General features: G+C 42.1%; 1 protein-coding gene across 1 annotated transcript in view; it reads right to left on the bottom strand.

The window, feature by feature from the left end:
* The window catches only part of sema6bb (sema domain, transmembrane domain (TM), and cytoplasmic domain, (semaphorin) 6Bb), a 120,739-nt gene that overhangs the window by 51,866 nt on the left and 41,629 nt on the right, over nucleotides 1-27,244 (bottom strand). Inside the window, exons 2-5 of the mRNA XM_056378142.1 lie at nucleotides 12,763-12,888; nucleotides 11,156-11,270; nucleotides 5,460-5,520; nucleotides 5,244-5,306 (exon numbers count right to left, since the gene is read on the bottom strand). Of these exons, the coding sequence (XP_056234117.1) occupies nucleotides 5,244-5,306; nucleotides 5,460-5,520; nucleotides 11,156-11,270; nucleotides 12,763-12,871 (348 nt within the window). The 5' untranslated portion in view covers nucleotides 12,872-12,888. The remainder of the gene's footprint in view (nucleotides 1-5,243; nucleotides 5,307-5,459; nucleotides 5,521-11,155; nucleotides 11,271-12,762; nucleotides 12,889-27,244) is intronic.

Here is a 27,244-nt window from a genome sequence, read left to right as displayed (position 1 = left end):
ATGGTAATTCTGACTGAACACACCACAGGCCACAAACAAACATCAGACACCAGAGGGGGGTGGGGGGGTGGGCAGTGAGATAATAGAGATAGGAGAAAAAAAAACGAAGAGAGAAAGCGACGTGGAGAAACACAGAAACATAGAAAACTCCAGTCCAGTCAGCCATGTGGCAGCCTCAGCGGTGAAGCTGACCTGCAGCAGGACCTACAGATCGACATGTCAGCTGACCTCCACTCCCTGGTGGACACATACACACAACAGGCATTTACAAACACACCCGCACGCACTGCCGTTACATCCTTGACCGCAACACTTAACTTGAGTCACCCCTGGGTGGCTCTCTGTCTGACAAGCCGCTGAGAACACTGTGGCAAATAGTCACATTAACCAAACTATGATTAATGTGTGTGATACTGTAAGAAAACTGGCTTTTTGGGATTATAAGGAAAAGAAAAAGACTCAGTAAGCACACAGAGGTCCAATGCCAGTATTTCACAATGAAGCTATATTTTAGTCACTGAACCTTCATTAGGCCAAATTTTTTGGAAAACCTTATAATGGCATTGAATATGCTTTGTCACACAAGCACACATGGGAAATGCAGTTCAGAGCTGTAGATTCCCTGGTCCTAATACATAGCACACCCTGCAATTACAACATATCACAAAAACTGAGGATGAATCAATACAGACAGCCGGTCGGAAAACCAGAATAATGGAAAAAAGAATCAAAAGTAATTAAAGCGAAGAAAATGCTGCACAAACATCTGGAAAGCTTACATGAAATTTATTTGTGTTTTGCATCATTTGCCGTGCTAACCAAGAACTCTGCGTCGTCATTACATCATTATATTGGAAGTGTGCAGAGCCTTTATTGGCTTGTATTTGATGTTTTTGGCCACCTTGCACTTTAGATTTGAGTTTTGAGTGTGGTAATCTTCTCAAAATGACACCTTTCAAACAAAAGGCTGCGGCGATACAATGAATGTTGAACTGATCACAAGTGTAGGACAACCTACAGAGAGAAAAAAAACAGCTAGCAAAACCTACCATGTACAGTAAAATGTAAAATCAGCTCAGAGACTTAATACAAAAGGCAGAGAAACTAGATACTTTAAATACATGAAGCGTCAGTGAGATTTAAAATGAAGACCACAACTACAAGGAATGAAAGTGACCTCATGTGTGGTATTTCAAATTGATTAATTTAGGGGCAAAAAAAAAGGCTATGAAACCAAATCTTCTGACAGTCCAACCCAGAGAAGGCATTTGGTCTGCACGACTGAAAACCCAGAGCTCCTCCGAGAGCAAGATCAACGCTGTATTGATCCAACAATTTCGCTAAGTGCTGCTTATAACGACAACCAACTGCTCTTTAAAAGCGTTCTATGTGGGATTGCCTTCGTTTGCGTGTACATGCCGCGCTGCCATGGCCCGATGTGTTGGCACAGAGCCACCTCTGGGGAACGTCTCACCCTCTACATCTTACTGTCTTTTGCTTTCCCTGGAAGAGAAAGGGAAGGGGTGACAGGAGGAGACAATGAAAATGGAAAATACAGGAGAGATAAAAAGACACAGCGGAACGCAAAGGACAAAAGAAGATATGATGGGAATTTGCAGGGTGAGTGACAGCGAGGGCGACTGTTACGTTCATCAACAATCACTTGGTCAACACAGGAGAAGAAAAAAAAAAAAAGCTAAAGAATTAGGATATTGAATTTTCAGCCTAATTAGGGGGAATAGTATGTCCTTTGTGATCAACCAAGCAGAAATATTTAATTACAAAACCAATTACGAGGTGGCGAATGTATCACATCTGACACAACCATCCCCCAAGCAGAACAGGACATTTTCAGGAGGTGAAGCGGAGGAGAGAAAGAGGGGAGGAGAGGGTGAGGGAGGCACACAGAAAATGGCTCCCTGACGGATGTGTTTGTAGAGATTTTCTTTTTAATTGTGTTCACGTATATGTAGGAGAGAGAGTGGCTAAAAATAAATACACTTGAAAATCATGAATATGTATGAATACAGTACGTATAATGTAGATGAGGGTTGGTGATCCCACCTACATGTATGTAAGAACCTGCATGTTGTGTGTCTGCATGCATTAGAGTCAGAAAAATATAAATATTCAGTCAGCACACAGTTGATCTCCAACATCTTAATCAAAACAGCAACAGGGGGCAACAAAAGCAACACCTGTAGCAATCTGATGCGAACCAGTACAAAGGCCCTTGAGTAAACACTGGAGCAGGGCAATACATCAAGGTAATCTTGATACTTTGATATCAAAATACATCTTAAATGATGTCTTTTCTAGATCTTAAAGCAAAATGATACAATGTTGTGAACTTTTAACGCACTTGTAAGAAGACCAAATAATCAGATATGAAGAAAAGAAGACTGCACACTTTGGTCCGATTCATTTATTTAATGATAAAGCAAACATTTATCAAGATAAATGTTTGACAAAAGTCAGTCCCGCATCTTTCATACCATCAAACAGACCACAACTATGTTTTGACATGCAAGTTATTAATTACATTTGCTTTTGGTTAATAAAATGAACAGTGAATCATTTTACTTGTTTGATCGCAAACTAATTTAAATAGCTATACTAAAGCACCAATATAGATCCCCTCATTTTTTTCTATTGATATCGAGGGTTTTTGTTTTAATATATCACAACATGTGAGTTTCACATTATCACCTGGTGCCAATTCCAGCGTGCTTGTTTGATCTATGAGAGATCACTCAATTGAATTTCTATAGAATGTACTATACCATAGTATTGCTATTGTGACATTATCTGTATGAAGATTAAAGGTACCCTGTGTGCACTATGGATTAATGTTTTGGTGATGTGGGCCTCCATTTTGTTTGTATCTCCTGCATGCACACAAGGATGCACATGTGTACTGTATTGCGATGGCATAAATGTGCATGGCGTCAGCAACCGGCTGATTTATGTCAGTGGTTTCACACTATTCCACTGATCGACAAGTGGCTATGATGACACTGGCAGGGAACAAATGGCCTGCAAGCCAGCAGACATAGATGTAAACAATGAACGTTAAAAGTAGGAATGTATAAATATAAATGTTTTATAATAGAGGAAATTCATTAAACACAATGCTTTTAAAATGTTTCTGTTGACACTGTGTTAGAGAGGTGCTGACTGAACTCCAGTCTTCTCAGAGGCTGTAACTTGTGCTGTTGTTTTTTGGCATTATATAGTTTGATGTGTTTCAGTCCAACTTTTTCATTATTTTAAGCAATTGGAATTTAAATCAACAAAATTTTTGTTGCATTCTAATAGTGAATATCAGCAAAACAACTAAAAAGCATTGACCATAGTGATTTAAAAATATTGGCTTTCAGAAACCAGTATCAGTCACATTCTAGAATGTGTGTGTGTGTGTGTGTGTGTTTGTGTGTCACTGGATGTGCTTGTGTGTACTTGCATAATGCACACACAAGCACATCCATTCATATGCGTCTGAGCCCAGAGAGCTGACGACCTGGCAGTGTTCTTATCTTCCTCACATTGCCGTGTGACTCTCAGCATTACCAGGCAGCACAGTCATTAGGGGCAAGAAGACCTTTCATATCTCAGTCAGCCCCACAGCTGTCCTCAGGGCTGGCCAACAGGGACCTTCTCCTCTTCTCCCCTCTCCTCCCCTCTCCTCTCCTCCCCTCCCATCTCCTCTCCTCTTCTCCCCTCTCCTCCCCTCCCCTCTCCTCTACTCGCCTCTTCTCCCCTCTCCTCTCCTCCCCTCACCTGCCATCTCCTCCCCTCCTTTCCCCTCTCTCTTCTCCTTTCCTCTCCTCCCTCTCCTCTCCTCCCTTCCCCTCTCTCTTCTCCTCTCCTCTCAGCCTAGCTTTTTGTCTCTGTCCCTCTATTCTCCATTGTGTTTCTGTCTGGCACTGTCTCACACAGATTTAATGTCAGGTGTTCTCTCACTGTGTTAAATAAGTCTTTTTTTTTTTCTCTGCCTTCGGGGGACAGAGCCCATGTTTCCCCCGTCAACCACAACCATCACCACTGTGCGCGCGCGCACACACACACACACACACAGAGACTGAATACGGGCTGTTTATGTTTGGCAGACAGCATCTAGGGATGTGTGCCTGTGTGTGCTGGAGATATAGGAGGTATTCAGGCGTGGGCTGCTGGTGGCTGCTGGGACGTTTCACCCCATCTCTTCCTCGCTGCCTTAGTTTCCTGACGCCCACCTACATTTTCTGAGGGCACAAACTGAATTCCTAACTCATGATGGTGGAACGACTGTTGTATAGGTAGGAGTGGTTCTGTGCTTTTGATCGTTTTGTTTGTGAGTGTGTGTGTGTGTGTGTGTGTGTGTGTGTGTGTGTGTGTCTGTGTGTCTGTGTGTTAGATGGTTAGATGGTTAGATGAGCAGGGACAATGAGATAATACACGGTCAATGCCCCCTTCTTCTTGGGGCTGTGCCAGCAGGCATGTCAGTCAGATAACTTGCACAATGAAACCAAAGCTCCAGTCAGAAAGATAGAACATGTGCCATAATTTATGATGATCAATGTGTGTGCGTGTGTGCATGTGTGTGTGTGTGTGTGTGTGTGTGTGTGTCTAAGAGAGCTAGTGTGGGAAGAAAGCTGTGAGTGACTAGACATTATTTCAACATATTTTTCAACATATCACGGTTCATTATCATTCTACAGTACATGATGTCTGCATGTACTGTAATTTCTCAGTGTGTTTTGGGTCTTTATCAGCTTTCACTGAGAAATATGAAAGCTGAAAGAAAGCATATTGGTTTAAAATGATTCTCACTCAGATTTTATGCCCAGTGTGCAGTGAAAATTTGTTGCATTTCAGGCTGCTAAAAAAGGCACTGTTCATTCTAGTTTACAACAAATGCTGTAATTAGATGAGAAACAACTCAAACAAGTTTGTTCAAAATCAATAAATCAGTGTAGTGCTAAGTACAAACCACTGTTATGTCACTTTAGTGAGAGAGCACGGAGGTTTTGCCATTGTTTATGATGAGGCTCTTTAAGGCTGCTATAATTATTTTAACAAGGGATCAAATGACTGCTTGTATGTGAAAGTTAATGCAGGTGCGATGTGCTGTTTTCATGCTGGTATTGTACCGCATAATTGTTGTGAACTAGATTTAGTAGACAAAGACATAGAGATGGTTCGAGAATAATGATCTGTTTGAAAAGAAAAGATGGAGGAACAGATGGTAACCACAGTCTCACCTCATGTTTGCCCTTCATCCTGCAGATCCTGATGTCATTCTTGTTCGACTCCCATGTTCTTTTCTGTACATTTGAATAGCACACATATACACACTGCTGGTTAGCTACATTTGCACTTCTCTGCAGTAGAAAATTACATCTTCCAGCATAATGATAAGTGATACAGCCTTATGAAAGATGTACATGTCGTGCATGTCTTTTCTGGAAGGTGCTCACCTTACTGTAAAACATCTCGTCTCCTGCAACAATGTCCAACTCCACACGGAAAAGGTCATCCCTGGAAAGAGAGAGAGATAGAGAGTGACAGTCAGGCAACACCGCACTACCCAAAGCAAGACACTGCGCCAAGCAAACCATGAGTGTCAGCTCCTGTGCAAGAGTACAACTTGGATGTTATTGCCAGCTCAATGCAGATTCTCTTTTGAGTGAAATCCAGTCCACACACTCAATAGAAACTCTCATTATTTCCAAGGTACATTGAATCTGTGTGGTTTAAATAATTCTCTACAATGTGTATAATCTTGCTCCAGTGCATGTAGCTATGTAATGCAAACATATTAGAGACATTAATTCCTTTAAAGTTGATCAGACCCACAGAGATTAGGGAAGAACTTTACAACATCTTCCATTTCTCCCAATATATATGAGAAATGGAACCCGACTGCATAATGATGTTTCATATTTCCCCTTCGCCTTTTGCCTCTGCTCATTAAACTTGACTTGCTGCATTGAATTTTCTGCCAGGCCCCCGAATTCGGCTTATCAGTCTTATTCAAAAGGCCTGAAATTGAATTAATGGATGATTTAATCAAGTTGTTATACTGATGTTTGCACACCCACACATGCTGCCTACACGTGGTCCGAAACACCATGCATGTATTCATGATTTTTCCAAACTCTGCTTTTTCTCACTGCTACTCCACTGATAATTCTGCAGCAACCTTGGACGAACCTGTTAAAATGCCCACTAAATGAGAGCTGCGCTAGGCAGCTAACAGCTGACGTTTGCATACTGATCAAGGTCTCGCTATCTGATGGGATGGATCTGAAGTTTGGGCTTCATCTAAGCGAAGGACCAGGCTCCGAATGGGCTAATCTGTAAATCTGCCATAGCCGTGTTATTGCAGCAGTATTGATCCCATCTCTGATCCAGCTCTGCCTCCCATCTGTGCTTCGTGTTCTCTCTTGGTTCCTCCTTTTTCTTTAACAGAGGGGCTGGTTATTACGTGTGGGCGTCCACGTGTAAGTGCTTGTGCATATGAGTATTCAGACCACCTGAGTGTGTGTATCAATGCGTTTTTGCATTTATTTTTCTCTTTGTATTTGACAGTGAGCTGTGAGACTGTGCGCTTGATGAGAGCACAGGTAGGCCAAGTGCCATCAGGTTACTCATCTCCTGAATAATTCATCCTGGCTTCCTGTTGCTGTGTTAGAAGATTCCTGCTTTTATTCAACCTCGCAGACCAGGACAACGGCTGAGTGGCGAAGAAGTGCAAAATCACCAAACACTTGCTTGGTGCGTTCCTGCTTAACAGGTCAGAGTTTAAGCGTTCTCCAAACAGTGGAGTGGGCCAGAGTGTGAGGCGTAATCTCATCCAGGCTGCTTCAGCGTTGTCTCAGCATTAACATAATGAATATAGCAACAGGCCTCCTAGTCAGAGTGGCTGACAGCCAGCACTGTTGCCTCTGATAGAGCAGAGGAGGGGGAATTATTTACGCTGCTGCTGCTTCTCTTTCTCTCTCTCTCCATCTCTTCTCTTGCCTGCTCCAGGTTGTTTGAATGATACAAAGCCTGTGGCCTGTATGCTCATGTTTGTTTAGATGTGTGTTAGTGGATTTAATGTGTGCTGCATGTAATAGAAGGTTAGGATTCAGGGTGAGGACAAACACATGAACTGTGCAAAGATTTCATAGTTCTTTATGTGTATTCTATATGTTCTTTATGGGCGTACAGCCTTGAAATACCTCAACTCGTCAAAAAGGCACCTCAGTTTACAGATCCCTGTCCAAAACTCTCCTATTTCTCTGCCCTTGTCTGGCCTTGTGTGTATGTGTGTATAATGTGCACGTGCCTGAGCTGTTATTTCATATATGCCTCAGACCTTTTTGACCTGGCTAATTCAAAGTCAACACAGACTCTAGAGAAACTGTCAACATTTCCTAAATTTCTTTCTTGACCAGCTCATGAACTTTCTCGTTATGGCTAGCCAAACAAAAGCAGACTCAGGTCAGGTCAAGAACTCTTAAACTGCCAAATTTCCCCATATTTCTTTTTGGTTTCCCTACCCTTTTTGTTGCTAGCTGCAGTTTTGTGGTTTCCTGTGAGCAGTGCTAAGCCTTTCTGAGCCTGCAAATAGATTGAGCAGGAGAAGCCACTCCACTGGATGAAACTGAAATAGAAAGGTTTGAGCTGACCACCTGGTTACCTTGAGACGAACGCTGACTGAGGGAGAGTGCCCTGTGGCATGTCTCTGTGTGTGTGACCGTGTACCTGTGTGCCGGTAAATATGTGCCCGGCTAAGTACATGTGCCCCACTTCTTGACAACGTTTTCACTCGGACCACTGAGTATGCAGGGATTTCAAAAGTGAGTAGTGGGTAGTAAACCCCTGCACACTGCCTGCATTAAGTTTATCAAGAAAGATGTTTTGGTTTAAGACCTTCAGGCATTAAACTCACAGTGCTTAGAAAACAACATCTGTATACTTGAGCCTTGAGGAGTCAAGTCACAAACACCACAGACATGTTACATAATTGAAAAATACATAGAGAAAATTTGACAAGAAATGTTACTCAAATTACATAGTAATGATTTAAGGTTATTTTTGAAGAAAAAATGTCAAAAATTACAGGTTTCTTTTCTTCTTCTATGACAGTGAACTGAATGTCTATAGGTTTAAAACTACTGTCAGAAAACAGTCATTTTTTACAGCTCTAGTAAAATGGTCAAAATTTAAAGCAGCAGCTGTTTTTGCAGTCATCAGTCTCTGCACATCATGTGTCATTTCATTGGTTAAGCACGTTAATTTGTTGTATATTAGCTGCCAAAATGCTATCTGTCAGGATTAGTCCACAGTGCACAGTCTATTGCACCAATACATAGTCTGGAATCAGTGTTTGTGGTATGTGTTCATGTGGATGTGTTCACCTGTGTGTCTCCCCACATACTCCTCGCCTGCATGCAAACTTTCTCTCCCGGCCTCACTACAGCTGAGCAGCCTGGCAACTCTACCCCCCAAAGCTTCCCAGTCTTTGCCACAGTTGACCGTCTCCCTGTCCGTCTGCCATGAGTCATTTGACCTGTCTGTGACCTCTGCGTAACCTCTAGTGACCTCTGTGGTCTGTGCCTGCAGGCTAATAAACTGAGCACCTGGCACTCAGCACACTTTCCCTTTCCAGCTAATGCAAAACGAACACACGCACACACACACACACACACACACACACACACACACACACACACACACACACACACACACACACACACACACACACACACACACACACACACACACACACACACACACACACACACACTGCAAAAACCTCTTATGCTTTATCAAAATCAAACAGTTAATCAAGATTTGGCTGCGTTTCTTTAGTCATCTTGTCAATAGGTAAACACTCTCCAATTGGTTTATATTTGTGTGGATTAGCCCTTTGGATCTGACCGAGCGCTGCCTGCCACCAGCCAAATACATAGTTTACTTTCATTTAGCAAGGATGGTAGGAGGACAGAGAGAGGTAGCTGCTCTCAGCAGGTGCTTGGGGCAGGGATTTAGCAGTGCTTGCAGTCTGAGGAGCAGCTATGCTAATGGTGACAGGATTTGGGGATGAGTGAGGCGTCTTATCAGGCCATGCACTCTGCAGGAGCTTTTGGCAGTCATACCTGCCACCACAGGTACTTATTTATACATTACACATTTTAAATCTGCCTTCCTGCTGGGCTGTCTCTGGCTCACACATGCATTTGCAGATGGATCTCTTTCTTTCTCAACTGATTTTCTGTCAGGAAGCCGCAAACACTATTAGCCGCACTTACAAGAAATATATAAATATGCTCTTAAAACTCTTTCTCTGTATCTCTCTTGCTGCCACCAACAGCCCTCGCCTTTCTGTGTGTCAGTCTTGCATTTTATTTTCATCCGGCTGCCTGAGATATTCATATCAGTTTACCTCTGCTATTCAGTAACAATTTCTGCAGCTGTAAATTGAAATTAACGTTTAAAAAAAAATGCTTCATGGCTCTGCTTATATTTTAAAACAAACCAACAGTAGCTGTCTGTGGGTAGTTTTACTATCAGGCTGTGTGCATGTCTGTGCTTACAGACCCTTTCAGCACAGACAGAATGGCTGGAACCATGTTACATGGTTTGATATATTTATTACCAACCCTCACTAGTGAGGTTAGACCAGCTGGAAGCCAGGGACTGGGTCATTTCCTGTACCACAGTGGCGTCTCTTATTGGAAACCACTTCAATCTTCTTTCAGGCTGCCACTACAGCAAATAACCAGTGCCATATGTGGAAACCGACTGTGTCTCATTTTTTTCATCATGTTTCAAGCTAAATTAATTTTTGGACAAGACAGGCAGTAAATCTTGAGGTGCGTGTTATTTGTTAACTCAGTCTGTCTCAGGTCGGCTCCTGAATGACTCCAGGGCGCAGCAGATGTAGCTTTACAGTGTAAACCCGGTGCAGCTGAGCAGGTCGTCCTCATCTGGCCCTCCTGACACCAGGGCAACTGCCTGTCCAGGATCAGCACATTCAACAGACTGACAGACATATGGGCACCAAACTAGAACATATTTCTGTCAGGCCAAATATCATAATTCAGATGCAGCTACTGTACCAGATTGGTTAAAAAAAAATCTGTCTGAGTTCTGTAGTGATCTCACTACAGTTATTGATGTTAGCAATTTAGTCCATAAATCTCAGTCAGCTTAAGAAGCATCTAATACCACCAATACATTTATAGCACTATAGCATTAACTGACCTTTAAGTTTTGACATTTAAAGGTGCTACAAACCCATAGTTTCCACTCACAGGTCTTTTCAGTTACTTTGTCCACTTGACCATGTGGAGATGTACATATTGTGATGGAAAAGATAGATATTGATTGGTTCTGTGACTTTCTGCTTAGTTTTGATGTCCCTGGAAAGACAACTCAAACCTTTGTTAGTTGGCCTCATGCAAATTCACACTGAGAAGAGGTCCATTCAACCAGAGTAATCTCTGTAACATCTCTGTCAGTCTGCAGGGTTTATTTGTTACTCATTTAAAGCATTTGATGATTCAGGTCTTTTGTGTAGAGTAGAAGACTAAGGCAAATGGAGGTGCTAAAATCTGAGAGACTATATGAAGGAGACAGAATATTAAGGAAAGCCTAATGGTCAGAGCTCAGTCTTTCATGGGGAAAATCTATTGACCATGTTTTTGTTTTTGTGTTATAATCAGGCTGCCACATGTGGGTGTACTTTTGCATCAGTTTTACTTGGGTACAGCTTTACTTTGAGCTAAATGTTTAAATTCTGGCCAAAGTGTTGGACCAACTATCTGACAACTGTACTCTATCCTGCTACAATTAATACATTTAAGAGGTAACACTTGGCTCTCTACAGCAATGCTGATGGTATTCTTCAATAAGAACAAATTAGGTCAAAGGCTCAGACAGCTGTAACTAAGTCCTAAAATAATGTCCAATGTATATGGCTAATGTTGCATGGCAAAGACAATCCAGCAGATTTTAAAGCTGAAAATCGCTCTGACAGAGCTATATTTGTATTTGTATGCAAGCAATTATCATATCATGCATATTACCCAGATTTGTCAATGCTCATGCTAACATATGGCCATAAATGAATAGCAAATATGTCTGTTTGTATGGCTGTGTGTGCTGGCGTGTGTCGTACCTGGCTCCAATGTACAGTGTTCGATTGACTTGCAGGATCCTCTGGATGTGTAGAGGCTCTTGTCTCAGCCATGTTCGGTGGGGTCGGCCCAGAAACACTGGATATCGTCTCACCACTGAGAGACAGAAACAATGACTGATCACAAACTGGCATTCCTTTTTGACAAAAGCAGTCAAAATAAAAGGGGTTTTGTGTTAGTTTGTTTTGACAGTTCGGCAGCAGTGACAGGGCGATGTGGAGACAAAGTTTGAGACCTGCAATTGAAACAGCAGCATATCTGATACATTAAGCAGACAGAGACACAGAGCAGAGCACAAACAAATAATCTTCTGAGAATGAAAGCTGTCTGAACTATACTGCATTATGTCACTGTTGTTTTGCTGACTGACTGAGACTCACTTTTGATGAAGTGTTCATTTACATGCTGTTTTTTGTTGACAAGTTTGGCAATACATGTTACGCCGACTGATTCAGATAATTCAAAAAAATGAGAGACACAGAGATAGGTGACATTTTAAAAACATCAAACACATACAATAAAATCTTCAAAGTGTTTCAGAGGACAACGGTTTCTGTACTTGGGGGAAGGGAAAACTTAAGGGAGAGAAATCAAAGATAAAAGTGGCGGAAATTGTTCATCTACTTTTTTATTACATTGTCCCACAGATGTGACACAGTGTAAATATAAAAGTGAAGAGAGAAGCAGAAATAACAGTGACCTATGAATCAGATGGATTACTGGTGGAAAACCAGCATGGCTATCTGTCTTTGACCTTGACTGAGGTGAATGGGACAGATTTCCTTGTATCTTCTCTCTGTCCTACCATTATTATTTTTCTATATCCAACCCTATAGTTCATTTATCAGTTTCCTCTACTTACCCACCTCTGTGTTTTGTCTGCTTCTGCTTTATGTCGATCCTGTAATTCCTTACCTACATCACTCTGTCCTGGGATCCACTACTATTCATTCTTTTCTCTCCGTTTTCTCCTACCTTTACTTTTCTGTCCATCTTCATACTTTCGTTTATTTTTCTTGTCCATCCATCCAGATGAGCTTGCATTTCATACTATAACGTATACCCACTGTAAACCACAACTGATGAGTCCAATGCAGTCGCTCCTGTGTAGCTCTCTGTAGCCTGACAGCCTCTTCACTCTACTGTGTGGTATTGATACGTGAAGAAGGGTCTGGACTTAGCTGGGAACCCATCAATCAATACTATTGAACTGCAATCAATCAAGGTCTGGCCTGAGCTGGAGACTGCCAAACTGATATGGAGACTCAAAGTCTGAGTGTGTAAGGAGCTCTGTCTCTTGAGGGTCTGTGTGTGTGTGTGGGAAAGTCATGAAAGCGAGAGCCCTTCCTACACTCTGTTCTCATTCCAGAGTGTGACCCCACACCCCTTGACCTGCAAACCAGTCAACACCCGTCGTGTGAGAGCCTGTCTGCCCTCAACAGCCCACACCGTGACCTTAAGCCACCTCCATGGCCTCCCCCCCAATTCAACACCCTACGCACTAGGTCACCTCACACATCACGACCCGCGTGAGAGCCACGCAGGAGAGTTGACGGCTAGAGGGCGAGAAAATCAGTGGGGTCAGTACCTTCAGTGGGGATGAAGTTGAGGGGCCCCGGTTCCTCAGGGAATGCCGAGCTGCCCATTCGGAGGAGCCAACACAGCAGGAAGAAGGAGGGAGGGGCCACGGTCGCCATAGCAACAGAACTGTACTCTGTGGAAATAAAAAAAAAGAAGAAAAAGGAGAAAATTCAGTGAGTGGTTGCTAAATGAGGCAGAAGAATGAGACATACATAAACATACACGGACAGAGAAACATTCACTCACTCGATCACCGACTGACAAACTAACTAGCTTAATGGCCGAATGGCTGGTTTTCTCAAGTGAAGCTCTATCTTTGTATTCCCACTGCATCTCCATCTCTTCACCCTGATGCCAGGGGAGACAAATAGCTGCTCAGAGCGAGGGGTTAAGTCATCCACTGAGGAAGAAGTGTCCAGTCAGCTCTGAGTGCAGCCAGATCACTGTGGCACAACATCACCACATCAAGCATCACACCACCTATGACAAATCTGAAGACTAGGAGAAAGAGAAGCAGGAGAAGAAGCAGAGGGGGTGACATCTTGGACAAGTCAAAGGCCGACAACAGAAAATCTGCACAGGCAGAGAGTGAGGGAAAGGCTCAGTAATGCTATAGATATTAAGCATTATCTAAGAGAGGGAGAGAGACTGAGAGAGGGAGTGAAGTGGTGGTCTATGTAAATTAAATGATGGCCAGTGACGCAAACACTGTTAGTATTTTTCATCGGGCGCATGCAGGTCTCGGACGTGATTCGTGTGGAAATACAAATGATACCCAAATTAAGTTACCCTACACGATCCATCTGGAAAATGACTCCGGCGCTTTGCCTCATAGGAGAAAAGCTCTCAGAATTGCTGTTGACTTCAGCCACAAACCTCAGAAAGCACGATGGGCAGGCCACTACCGCGATTATGTTGCTGTAGTATGCGTGTGTTCATATTCAATGTGCAATCCAGCGGGCAAGTTTCAAGTTGTTATTATCTTGATGTCTGATTCCTCTGTAATTACCTATTAATTTTACCCTCTCCCCTCAAATCATACCCTCTTGAATCATGTTGCTATCTTAATGCTGAATGCAACATTGAATAATTTGCATTGAAACTCAAGTAGAGAGATCTTACATCTCCACCACTGCAAACACAAAACATTTAATTCAGGCATACACAATTGCAACATCTCTAATTTGAATACTCAAGGTTGGATTTCTTTATGCAAAACGTTTTAGCATTTTACTGTGGTCATAGATGCACGAAGCATATAACAATGCAAAAACAAACACCTTGCTGAGTGTACGGTATCCACTATTCATCCTGTGTCCGTCTTTATCTCTCTTTGACTCCTCATGTCACCTTCAGTTCAGTCGGCTAAATTGCATTACACAATTGTGCACAAAAGCAAAACTGAGTTTGGGCACTAATGTTGCCCAAATGGTTCTCCAGTTCATACCCAAGGTGATGAATGTGTTTAACGTCAGGGCTCTGTGGAGGAATCATTTATTGGCATCACTTTGTGCACTGAGGCATTGTGATGTTGAAATGGAAAATCTCCATCTCCAAAATTTGCCAAAATTGAAGATGAAGCCCTCTGTTATATGTTGCTGTGGCAACACTGCAGCTACATTCAGGAAAATTAATTAAATAAATAAGTAAATAAGAGTCATTAACAGTGCACTGGCGCTGTAATGTTGATGACAAACCACAATCTAAATATCTAAAGTTTGTAATGTGGTTAATTAAGTAAACTTGTTAACAATAAACAATGGGTTTATATCAATGTTACATTAAAATTAAATGAAGTTAGGTGCAGAAAAAAGTAAAAAAAAAAAAAAAAGAGAGTAAACAAATAGAATAAACTGCAGCAATGGAGAAAGCTGACACACTGTGGTATAGCACACATATGGAACCAGCTTCTTCAGTCATTCTTTTTCTCTCACACACTCTCACTCCCCCAAAGGACACAAACAGCCATTGTGCAGCCCATCTCTTTAATGGAGTCCCAGACATAACCTTATCAGGACACATTATCTTTATGGGACATTTCTCAAATTCCTTGTTCTGACATCAGAATAAAAGTGGGAGGCATGCTAATTACCCAACACCCACAAGCAAAATTACAGGAGGTGAAGGGGAAAGAGTCAGAGAGAGAAGAAAGGAGGTCATGGGGTAGCAAGAAAAAGAGATGGAATGAGAGATAAGTGAAAAACATAATAGAGAGAGGGAGAAGATGAGAAGTCAGGAAGTCAGTATATCCAATCACAGATTCTATTGTTTCTGCTATTAATAATGTATGAATAAATGTCAGGCGGTACGCATTCGATTAGTATAATTAGACACCCTGGGCTATACAATTTCATGGGACAGCAGAATAAGTAGATACACAAGTATTAAAGTGAGTGTGTGTGTGTTCTCTGTGTGCATGTGTGTGTGTGTGGGCACGCAAATAGTTCCAAGCCAAAGCATTGCAGTAATTATGACAAATGGCTACAGCCGAGTCCATTCAGAAGCCTTGCTGCATGGCACAAGCTGCACGGTAGTATGCCATTATCATTGAGCGAGGCGTACTGCAAGTCACATATACATTTTGCCATTTGGAGGAGACACTAATTCAAAATATTCAACCCCTGGGTGCTGTAGCACTCCATGTACAAAACTGAAATGACAGTTGATGGCACCGAAGTCGTATTGAAGTTGGCACACAGTGTGGGCTCCATGGATTTAAAAAAACTTTAAAAACTATACTGTCAGTAGCAAATTATTGTGTCAGTTCTTTCACAGTGGGGACTATTGTTTCCAGTGTTGTGACAAAAGGAATTGAGCGTGATTTTGGGCACTATCCCAACATTCTTATTTGGGTGCCAAGTTAATACAGATGGTAAGTGAAGGAAGTAGAGAGAAAATGCAAACGATAGCTAGTCGAGTGAAACTTCAGTCTGATCTGTAATCCCCAATCCGCTGCAACTATCTTGTGATTACTATTAATGAAACAGGATTCCTGAAATCACCATCATGCTCCACTCGCCTCAACAGGATTTACACTGACTTGTTAGTTTGTCCTTTAACACAGCCCAGATCAATTTGATGATGGGTGTCTAGGCAGGTAATTTCCTAAACAAAGTCATTAAGAGATGATTTAGCTGCCGAAAAGGTGGAGGGAGTTGGGCGTGGAGGGTCCCTGGACCCATCAATGCCACATCAGAATGATAACAACAGTAGCCAACTTAAGATAACAAATCACCAGCAAATCAATGATGCCTAGTGTCTTTAGTGAAGCCCTAATGAGGACTGATACTGTTCTGAGTCAGACTAACGTCAGACTAAAGAGCAGAGGCTTAAAAGAGAAGAAAGAGAAGAGGAAATGGTTTGATGGCAAATGTGAGGAATGCCTGCAATGTGGAATTGGATGCTGGTTATTCAGAGATAGTGACCCTCTGCTACAGGGGTTTGGATCCTTTGCATGCAAACAGAACACCTCATCATCAAACGAAGGCGCTAATATGCTCTGCATTGCTTTTGTCACTTATTACAGTTGCCATAACTCTCACTCTCTCCTCTCTCTCTACCTTTTCCCTTTCACCATCTCGTTACGCCTTGGTTTCTCTCTCGCTCTGCCTTAGCCCCAGTCTTGTTGATGTGTACGTTCTCACTGTGTTTCCATTACACAGCTGTGAGGTACTTGCACTAAAAATTGGAGAAACGGTTGAAAGAAAACCAAGATTATGCGTGTCCTAGATATAGGGAAAATGGTAATGAAATAGAGCAGCATTAATAGGGACACAGTGGTGTTGGTGTTGGTGCTGGTGGTTAGGGTATTTATGATTAATATATTCAACACAGTGGTTATCAAGTATTATGCAGAGGTATCAGCTCTGGTAGAATACAGTACTCAAGCAATAGTCTGATAGGCTATAATCCCTTTTCACACTGGTCACCCAGATTCAAAAAGCCTACATAGAGAATGAATGAATTTAAACATGGTCTATTTCCAGTCAAATCCGTTTATCATCCTTTTACAAGGCAAATTATGTTGTTCTGGTTATCATTTTTTTCTGTTTTTCCTAACCCTTGCAGATATTGCATATAAAGCTGCCCCAATCAATGTTTTTATATTAACAATGGATATACTTGTATGTACAAGAGACAGCTGTTTTCAGTGAAAAAGATGTGCGGTTATGTCTAGAACAAGCTCTACTAGCAGTAGAAGATGACATACCAAACTCCTTGTTTTGATTCAATTCAATCCATAGTTTCCAATAATGCTCAAAAATGAGATAATACTGGAGGGAAGAACAACAACCTGATGGGTTTCAAGCTCAAATAATTCTTGTTATTGTATGGGAGACACACTCAAACTACAAAATGACTTTGGGCTTGATCCTTAAAACACTAAATAACTTTTGAAGAGGAGTTAATGTTCAAAGACTTTGCTGCAGGCTCAAGGGTGAGCTTCACTTTTCTCTGCTTTTATTGTTCCACATCAACGAGATGACCTTCAGAATTCTGTACATGAGACTGTGCCAGTACATGGGAAACGATATTGAGTAAGCAATGGAGGATTTTATGATTGTTCCATTTTCTTTATGTGGACTTAAAGACACCCCATAGATTTTTCAGAGACTGGCCTAATTGTCATAATAGTGAGAAAGGAGAGGATGCTTTATGGAGTGTGTAGAATCAATGACAGGTGATAGCCTGGTGCTGTTTGGATCTCCTTCAATCAGCAATAACATAAGATGCTGTATGTGGCAGGGATGTGAGGGAAAAAGGGACTCAAGAATAAGACATGAGAAAGAAAGCTGGGAGGGTTGATTTAAAGCAAAGATGGAAATATAGAAAACTAGCTATAAAAAACTGACGTGAGAGAATGTGGAGAGGACAAGGCAAGACAAAGAAAATGACAAAAATAATGCACTACAGGGAGAGATGAAGAGAAACAGAGGTGAAAGAGAGACAAGTGAGGCATTCAAACAGAGAGGGGGAGTCACACTGGATATATAGAGAACGAAGCCAAAGAATGTCCGGAATGAGAGAGAAGGAAAGACAAAGACACAGAAGAGAGGAAGAGCAAGAGCATAGAGCCGATGGTACTTTTGCATTGCCAGATTTATCTCCACACTGAGCCAACAGCAGACTAGTGGGAAGGACCTCCTGGCTCAGCACTTGCCTGGTTTGCAACTTATCAAAAGGGGTAACATTTTTCTGTGTCTTTTTATGTGTGGGAAAGTGGAATCCCTCAGGGCTCAATAGTTGGACCATTGCAATTTAGCTTGCACATGTTGCTTCTAAACCACATAATCCACAGACATGGGTAATTTACCACAATTACACTGATGACACTGTTATACACAACCTATCCATGTCCCCTAGAGACCTTAACTTTTTTAAGTCACTGGTTGAGTAAATTAAAGATGGAATTAACTGGCTTTGCAACAACTTCCTGGAACTCAGTGAAGACAAAGCCTAAATGCTTGTTATTGGTGTTGAGTCTCTGTGGCAGGAAACATGTTCTCATTAGCCTTTTCCTCCCTGGAAGTACATTACCACAAAGGTTATAAATGATGGTGCTATTGTTGATTATGACCTTATGTTCCACAGCCACATCACCAATAAAACAAAAACTGTCCTTTTATGTAAAATATTGGCTTCATAGAGGCTTTCTAAATGACTTTGTTCTGACATTTTCTATAATACCTGTGGTTCTGGCAAATAAACTATAGAATGGTTAAGTTTACGCAAATAATATAGTTAAGGTAAGAAAGGTAAGAAAATACCATGGTTAATAAATTTTGCAGGTCCGTATTAAAGTCAAACGCACTACATGTCCATCAACCACCCTGACCTCTACATTCTTACTTTCTACTGCCTTGCTAGTAAAGGGCATACTATAAATGCTAGCACTGGATGTAAATCTTGAAGTGTGAACCTGTCCAACATAAATAACATTTTTAAGGATACTGGGGCTGGTTAATTATTCTTTTGAGACGCCCTTCTACTCAACCCTTTCCTACTTCTCCTCTTAAAGGCCCTACATGGCATTTCTTCACTGTACCTCTCTGACCTGCTTATTCCATATATATATATATATATAGACACACACACACACACACACACACACACATACATACATACATTCATACATACATATACACACACCTCTCAGACCTCTAGGTTGGGATTTTTCTGATGGTCCTAGCTGCTGTGATACTTTGCCATATTGCTTAGATGTGCTTCACATTGTTAAGCACATCAAGCATTTAATTAGTTTTGTTGTGTTTATGTTTTAAACTGTATCTGATCTCTTGTTGTATACTTGTTCACTCTATCTAAGCTGATTCTATATGAAAAACTTTTCTTTCTTGAAAACCACCTCAGATCGGCTCTGCTCACCCCAGACAGTTAACCTCCCCTCTGACTGTTGATACTGATGTACATCTGTATAAACACATACAGTATACACTCTACACACACATGCACAGAACAAAGCAACCAAGACACACATCTCCTCTGGGCATTGTGCCTTCACTTAAGCCAAGCCACAGTCTTCCCCTCTAGCTCTTTTTGAGGACTAATGTAAAAACGATGTAGGAATTCCCTCCGCTAGATCAAAATGCACACAGGATTTCTTCCCTTTGGCTGGGATTTGAGTGACCTAGGCTCTGTTTACTAGATATTTGCATCACCATGAAATCCTGGAGCCTCAACAACATCGCACATATTTAAAGAGAGAAAGAGGGAGTGAAAGAGAAAAGGTCGAGCGAGAAAAAGAGGGGGAGTGCAGAGTAAATGAAAAGTGAAGAGTGACCTTTCTGCACTGAACACTGATTTTCCCATGCACTGAGAAGCGCCATGGATTTATGTAAAAGGGAAATACGTGCAGCATGTGCAGTAGGACAAAACATTTCTATAACACTCCTCTTTTATCAGAATCAACCCATGAGAACATGTCCACTGTCTCTTCTCCTTGATAGTTGGGCCAGTTATATCAGTTAGTACACTATCTTTTTTTTTTACACAGCACCAAGTGTCTAATGGATATATAATTTCAGGGGATTTAAAGGTTGGTGCTGGAATAAGATAATCTCTGACTATTTCTCATTGCAGTACATGTGCTCCCATTAACGGATGAGAGGTAGCCAACTAAAGAGCACTGTATGACAGAGCAGTAATGTAATACCTGTAATAGCTTATTGTTGATGAATGGACATCTTTGAGTATTACTGGAGCTCTCCCCAGCATTGTGTCAGTGTCAGTGTCATTAACCTTCACAGTTCTCAAAATTACAGCTGTGGAGACACCGGGAGATGGAGTCGCAATCTAGAAAGAGTAGAACAAAGATTTTGCAGCACTGTCTGGCAACGTCTGCAGGTTAATCATAGGTCTGTGTTTCAGGACGAAGACTCTCCAAGAAAGAGTGCTGAGATAAATCTTTTTATTCTCTGTACTGCACATATCTTATATTTTTCTACCCTCTATGTTACTTCTTCTCATTTCTTTAATCTTTTAAGCTTCAACATACCTCTCTTTCTGAACAGTTCTGACTGTGATCATCAAAAAGTGATCTGTGAGACAAGGAGAAACATCGTGTCACATCACAACAGCAGAGATAGACCTGACCTTTGGCTTCCCACCAGTTTACAACCATCATTAGCGGGGCAGGGATCAGGGACCAAGGCCATAAATCACACTCAAACCATCCATGTAGGAGGAACCCAGATACACTGCAGTAAAAATGAAAAGAAAACACACTCTCAGACTGACGGGAGGCTAAAAGCAACTCCATCCATCACTAGCTAGAGGCTCCATAAAGCCAGTAACACAGGAAAACACGAGGCGATAATCTCTAGCATGGTTATAAATAATACAGAAACCTTGCTAATGGCAGTAAGAGGTTCCACAGCATGACAGAACCCCTTGTGATGTGATTATTTGGCTAAAATTCCCCCCAAGGACATGTATTATCTTGCGTAAATACTCAGGAGTAACTCAATCAGGCAATATGTTCCTATCCAGGGACTATTTGCCCTTTTTGCCTGTGAATCAAGAGGAGAGGTGGATTTATTGTAATGGCAACAAGTGACTATCAGCTGGGCATGGGGCCGGGTTGGTGGGCAAAAATAGAATATTTAGGGGAAAGTGGAGGGCATTGAGAAATGGAAAGTAGTGCTCACTTCTGCACATTAGCATTACTATCTAGAGTTTGATGTTGCTTTTGGTGATAGAAAGTATTGGGAAAAATGGTTGAAGGATGCAAATGAGTCTTTCTTACTGTGTAAATAAAAACAATAAATGGTTCTCCAGCAGAGCATTTTTCACCTTGATAGTTTTAATCCAGTTCAACATTTTTTTTATGAACCTCCTTTTTTATGAAACACACAGAGTGCATGATTGCTATTATTACCAATAGTGCAGTGAAGTAATAACGCCTTCCTGTTTGCCAATGGACAAAAAACTGTGAAACATGAACAACTACCTGAAGTCTGCAGTCATGGGCCCTTATTGCAGATATTGCAGCTTAGCCTAAACAATGGAAACAGTGGGCAACAGCAAGCCCAACTCTGGGTGGTAACAAAGGCCAATTAGCAACACTTCTAAAAACTCACTAATTAACACATTATATCTTAATCTGTACAAAAAACCGATGTGTAAATACGATAAGTTGTGCTTTTATGTGTTGGATATTTCTTGGCCTGAAGCAGTTTCTTCCTGGCGTCTTGTCACTGTGAGGTTGACAGGAAACCAGTGGAGACTGCAGGAAGCCACTGTGCCCAGCCAAGAAATAGTCCTTCACACAACCCCCTCCATAAAACAAACAAGATATAAAAACGTTAATTAGTCAGCTTAAGAGGTGCTGGAAGGCAGACTTAATGCTGTTTCTCCCTGTTTGCAGGCTTTATGCTGACAGTGGTATTGATCTTCTCATCTAACTCACAATAAAACATATAAGTGTATTTTCCAAAATGTCAAACTATTCCTTTAAATTTCAGCATTGGAAGGTTGCCATGAGGAATAACAAGTGGCCTTGAAAAAAAAAAAAAAAAAAAAGCCCTGGTCTCTCAAACATAACACAAAATGGTTGAACAAAGCATTTACAAGGTCAGATTCTACAATACACAGTTATTTTTGAATAATGAATTGTACGCGAAAGGGCAGCATGAAATTGTCTGTCTAAGCGATTCTGTTCTAGAGAAGAAGAGAGCCGCCAGCAGAGGAAGGGAAGAGAGGGGGAAGGAACAGGGAGTTCTGTATACATTTTGGGCTTCACAATGACATCTCTGTATGCTAATGGTGTTTACCTTCTGTTCCTCTACCTACCCTCCCTGCACAGTGCATGAATCTCTCTGCCAGATGAAGCCCCTGCTTGGTTTCTTCTGTCAAGATCGGCATATTCAAAACAAAGTTGATGGTGAAATAATTCACTCCGCGGCTATATACCATTCAGGAATAATATATCCCATAGCTGTGTCCAGATGTTTTATTTATAATGGCAAATTTCATTGAAATATCATCTTGTCAAACGCCCCACTGTGAACACCCCCATCATAAACAGTATCTAAAAGCAATTTTCTCTCTCCCGACAGAGACAGGGAGGCATAGTATCTTCTCCCAGTGGAAGGCTGACAGAGCAGGGCTGGCACTGGTTAAGATAGAAGGGCGTACCTGCATGTCCCCAGCCTTCGATCTCACACTGACAATCGTGCACACATGCACCCGAACTGTAGCTGTGCATGCAGGCTTGCACACTGACACACACACTTACTCGGACTCATACATGCACCTCCCTAACCTCTTCTTTCCCCTTTTCACCATCTCCTCTCGCCTCCGGTTTCCTTCCCAGTCTATCTTCTCTCACCATAAATCAGAAACCTGCTTTTCCAATTTAGTCAGACACATTCCACCTGTATCACTTTGAATACAACTTCACGCGCTACAGTAACTCTGGGTTCCTTTTCCTGCTTTATCTCTCCCTGTTGCTTTGAATGTCACATCTCATGTGGTACACACACACACACACACACACACACACACACACACACACACACACACACACACACACACACACACACACAAACACAAACACAGTGGCGTCAATCAACAGACATCTCCAATTGACAACTGTGCACACAAGGCAGCTGTGAACAAAGACACATTTCCTGTGTGTGTACCTAGCAGTACCCCCAAACTCAAAACAAACAAACAGAAATAAACAAACACACAGACACAGACACAGACGTACACACACACACACAGCCATTGCATTGCAGGCATAACTCCCAGGCCTGGCTGTGTGCAAGTTTGATCCCTCTCACCGTGTCTGAGAAGCATGTTAATCAGCGAAGGAGGCTGCCAGCTCAGCCATATATGTCTCTATCGTTCTCCCTCTCACTCCGTGTCTTCGTCTCTCTGCCTCTATCTGCATCTCTTCTCTCCAATCTGTCTTCGCCCCTGTCAAACCCCGTTCCTCCACCTCTACCTCATCGTATTTATCTCACATTCCTCTCGTTCTCCTCCTTTTCTTGCTTGAGCTCTCATCCCATTACAGCAAATCATGTCTTTCTTTTTGCTCCTACATTTTAATGCATCTCCCCCCTGGGTTCAACTGATGGGATTTAAGACACTAAAGACTGGATGGTTTATTTAGAAGGGCTCAGTTAAGATAGCTCACTTTTACCCACCAGCCTGACATTTTATTGCCCCCCACCCCCCTCCTGTCACCCGCCACTCCTTGCTCACCCCTCCGCTCTGAGGCTTTGGGATCTGTTTGTGCCTGTGCTAAAGTGGATTTGGTTGTGGTGACTGCATCCGGGTGGGTGGCTGTGGGATGCTGGATGAGTTTCACAGGACGAGTTTTAAAGAGCGAGCTTTGAAAGCTGAAGGGCAGAGAGAGCGAGAAAGAGAGAGAGAGAGAGAGAGAGAGAGTAAGGGAGGATGGGGAAGATGGTAAGAGGAGAGACGGTTGTGCGGAGTGAGATATAGCCGTTATGTGTTTACAGAGACGGTTCCTAAGGAGATTTCTACCCAAGCACACAAGTTATAAGTCACGATGCGAGGGAGTGAAGGGAGGTGGTCATCTCCATGAAGACAGAGATAACAATGGTGAGGCAGATGATGACGAGGGAGTGGAGGGCGGGGGGGGGGGGGGGGGGGGGCAGGAAAGGAGAAATTAGAGGAGAAGGAGAACATGAAGAAGTGTGGTGAGTGCAGTCAATTTAGATAGAGACGCATGCCTATTCAATAGCTCCACATGCGAGTAAAAGCACAAGAGGCCCTTTAGCTTTATTAAACAATGGTGCAAGGCTGAGACACAAATTAAAAGAGATGCTGCTTCCTTGACCTGAATGATCCAGGCAGGCGGTCAAAAAAGACGTGTTATGGTTGACAGCTTCTTTTCTTTATTTTACCCCATAAGGCTGCCGGGCTTGGCCTCCATCCGTCGTGTCGCACTTAAAAATAAATGCATTCACATGACACACTTCACAGATAACATCTCAATGGGGGTTTTCTCTGCTCAGTCAGCCAGTAACATCCATTCCCATTTGCATAACACAGGCTCAAGCTCGAGCCTCCTCACCGGTCTTCGGTCGCTGGGATGTTCAACAATGTCATTTAGTACCTGGCATCTCGCGGAGCGGATCAAATCAATAAAAGCCATTTCCCTTGCAAGTCAATGGCCCCCGCTCTGGTTGTCAAGTTAATTCAATAAAGGCAGAGACGAAACGAGTGCAGAGAAATACCTCCGTGAGCGTCTCAGTCGCACGGCAAAACTTTACACGAGAGAGGGTGAAGTATGCAGGATGTTCGTAGTATTGATTAAGAAGGTGAGACTACAGTACATGCTCAAGGATATGTGAGGGTGAGAGGGTGTACGGTGGAGCTATTCTCTCTGTGGTTACCTGTCATGAAGTCAGTGGAGAGGAATGAAGCAGCTCATCTGGGCCTTTTAAATCCCACATAACAAAAACAAGAATCCAACACATAGCTCCATCAGCCCGCTCTCTCATCTCCCCATTAAAGCACCGGTCTGGTACACAGATTCTTTGTGCTCCTTCCACTCTGGCAGATTGGTAGCTACAGACATTATTTTGTTCTCCGGATAACAGGGTAAGTGGCTCGTTCACTGATTGGTCTTTCTCTGGGCTTTTGAGCAACAGGGTATAGCGCTGCGGAGCCAAACAGACAGGAGACTAATCCCCCTGCTGCGGCTGTTGACAGAGGCTGCCATTTAAAAACACTGAGAAGAGGACAAACAACTAGGCATTGAGGAAAATTGCCTAGCTTGGTTTCACCAGACATTTTCCTCCAACACTCTCATCATGCAGGAATATCCTAACAAATACTCGAAAAAGAGGGAAGTGTACCCGAAAAAACGACTAAGAGAGGGGGATGCTTCAGGGAATTGTCCAATTTGCATGAGAAGAATATTCCTCCTTTGGATACTCTTACAGAGTTGTACATCCTCAATCTGTGATGTTCAGTGAGTTCCAGGAGCTGTTTTGTGATGAAGTAATTTGCATTTACCCTCTTTTCTTTAAGACCAGCTTGGTCTACTTCTGCTGAAGTTTCCTACACTTAAGAATGACTCTGAACTGCCCTGAGTGGATGTAAATATGATGCATTCAGTTCGTGTAGGTGGACACAACGAAAGCTGTACAGTAACAAATGCATCTAAAACACATCATGGCCACAAGCTGCACTGTTTTCTGGACTATAGTGACTATTGTCAGTGGACAAACTTGCATCACTGCCTCTTTTCACAATGTCTGACTGTATGTTGGACTCATATAGAAACTAGAAAGTTTGAAAGTATTCAGTGTTTGATTGTGATTGAGACAAATGCAGTTAGACACATTCTTGTCATAGTTTATAACTGAGAAAAACGTTACATTTGATTTTTAAAGGCTCCATTCAAGCAGCTCTCCTGCCCACTCAGATAGCCATCTCCAACTGGGCAAAAACAAAACCACCCTGTGGGAAATGAGTGAATGGAGCCAAGTCATCACATTGTTGTTCAGTGTTAGCTGTGCACATGACAACGCACTACAGTATATGGTTGGAAATGTAGGCACAAATGCCTGATATATAATATATAGAAGCAATAATGGCAGCAAGTAATCCATGAATTAGCTTAAAATGAATAATGTATGAGTTCAGCTGGTCAGTGAACAGCAGGCAGCAGCAGCTGATCATTGGCTGATCTGTGCAGCACGTGTTCGTGTTCCCGCCTGAACATACGCTCCATAAGGTGACATTTAACATCTATGTGCTAGTTGTATCTGCTGTTAAACTGTTGTAAAATATGTCACTGTGCTGAACACGCCTTGATGTTTTGCCTTATATTCTACCTGTGGCCAGTCATCTGAAAAGAAAGAAAGAAAAAAAAACAAACAAACAAAAAAAAACAGATCACAAAGTAACAGCTTTTTTTTCGAGCCTCACAAAAAAAAAAAGAAAAAGATACAGTGGCACTGTAATGTGTGGTTTTGATTATTCCTCCCACAATACATAACACTGGCTGCCTGAAAATGAAAACATATCCAATACAGCAGAAACCATTGTGAATACATGTGAGAAGTACCATAAAGATTTTGGCTCACATCACAGTAGGGTGCCTGTGCTGTGCTGTGCTGTCACTGCACATGGCAATTAGAAGTGAAGCAATGCTCCGGGCCTGGATTGATCCTGCAACAACAACCTGCCTGTTTATTGACAGATCTCCAGGGTTTCATTGCTGCACAGATGCCCTGAGGCCACTTTGTTGGGCCCCAGCTCTCTCTCTCTCTCTCTCTCTCTCTCAGTTTCTCTCTCTCTTTGTGTGTCTCTCACCCATGCTCCCTGTTCTTTGTGACCATGTGAGAAACAGTACTATTCAATAATGCCTTGCCAGTGTCGGGTTGGGTTTTCCTATCAACATAGAAATCCAGCCTCAGAGCATGAAAGTTGTTATTATTTAATTCTAGCACTGGCAAAACCTTACCTCTGCTGTGAATCTGAATACAGTTTCTTAACATTAATTCATTACAATGTCTGAATATAACTTCTTGAATTAATATCAGGCGTCTACATTTCTGACGCAAACACAATGCAAATTCAGTGTGTGCCAAACCTACACCACTGACCCACACATAGTGTACTTATAGAACTTACAATATAGTTCTGTTTAGTTAGTTCAACTTTTGTGCATTGATTTCATCTTAGCCATCATTATAATGAATACAACAACAAATCCGATGGGGCATCAGACAATGAACAGGTGGTACACAAGCCTGTGTGGCTCTAGGGATGGTAATGTTTGTCAGTAAATCCATTGACCACTTTAACTCAGACTGAAGTATTTTAACACTTATTTGATGGATTGCCATGAAATTTTGTACAGACATTCACTGCTCTCAGATGATGTATCCTAATGACTTTGGTTCTAGTGCCATAATCCAGCCCAAATTCCAGTTTTTTTGAATATGGTAAGCATTGCTATGTGTAGCTACAGCCTCATGAGG

Source organism: Seriola aureovittata, chromosome 6 (genome assembly GCF_021018895.1).
Source record: "Seriola aureovittata isolate HTS-2021-v1 ecotype China chromosome 6, ASM2101889v1, whole genome shotgun sequence".
NCBI classification, from domain to species: Eukaryota; Metazoa; Chordata; class Actinopteri; order Carangiformes; family Carangidae; genus Seriola; species Seriola aureovittata.
This window is presented reverse-complemented; position numbering and strand designations above follow the sequence as displayed.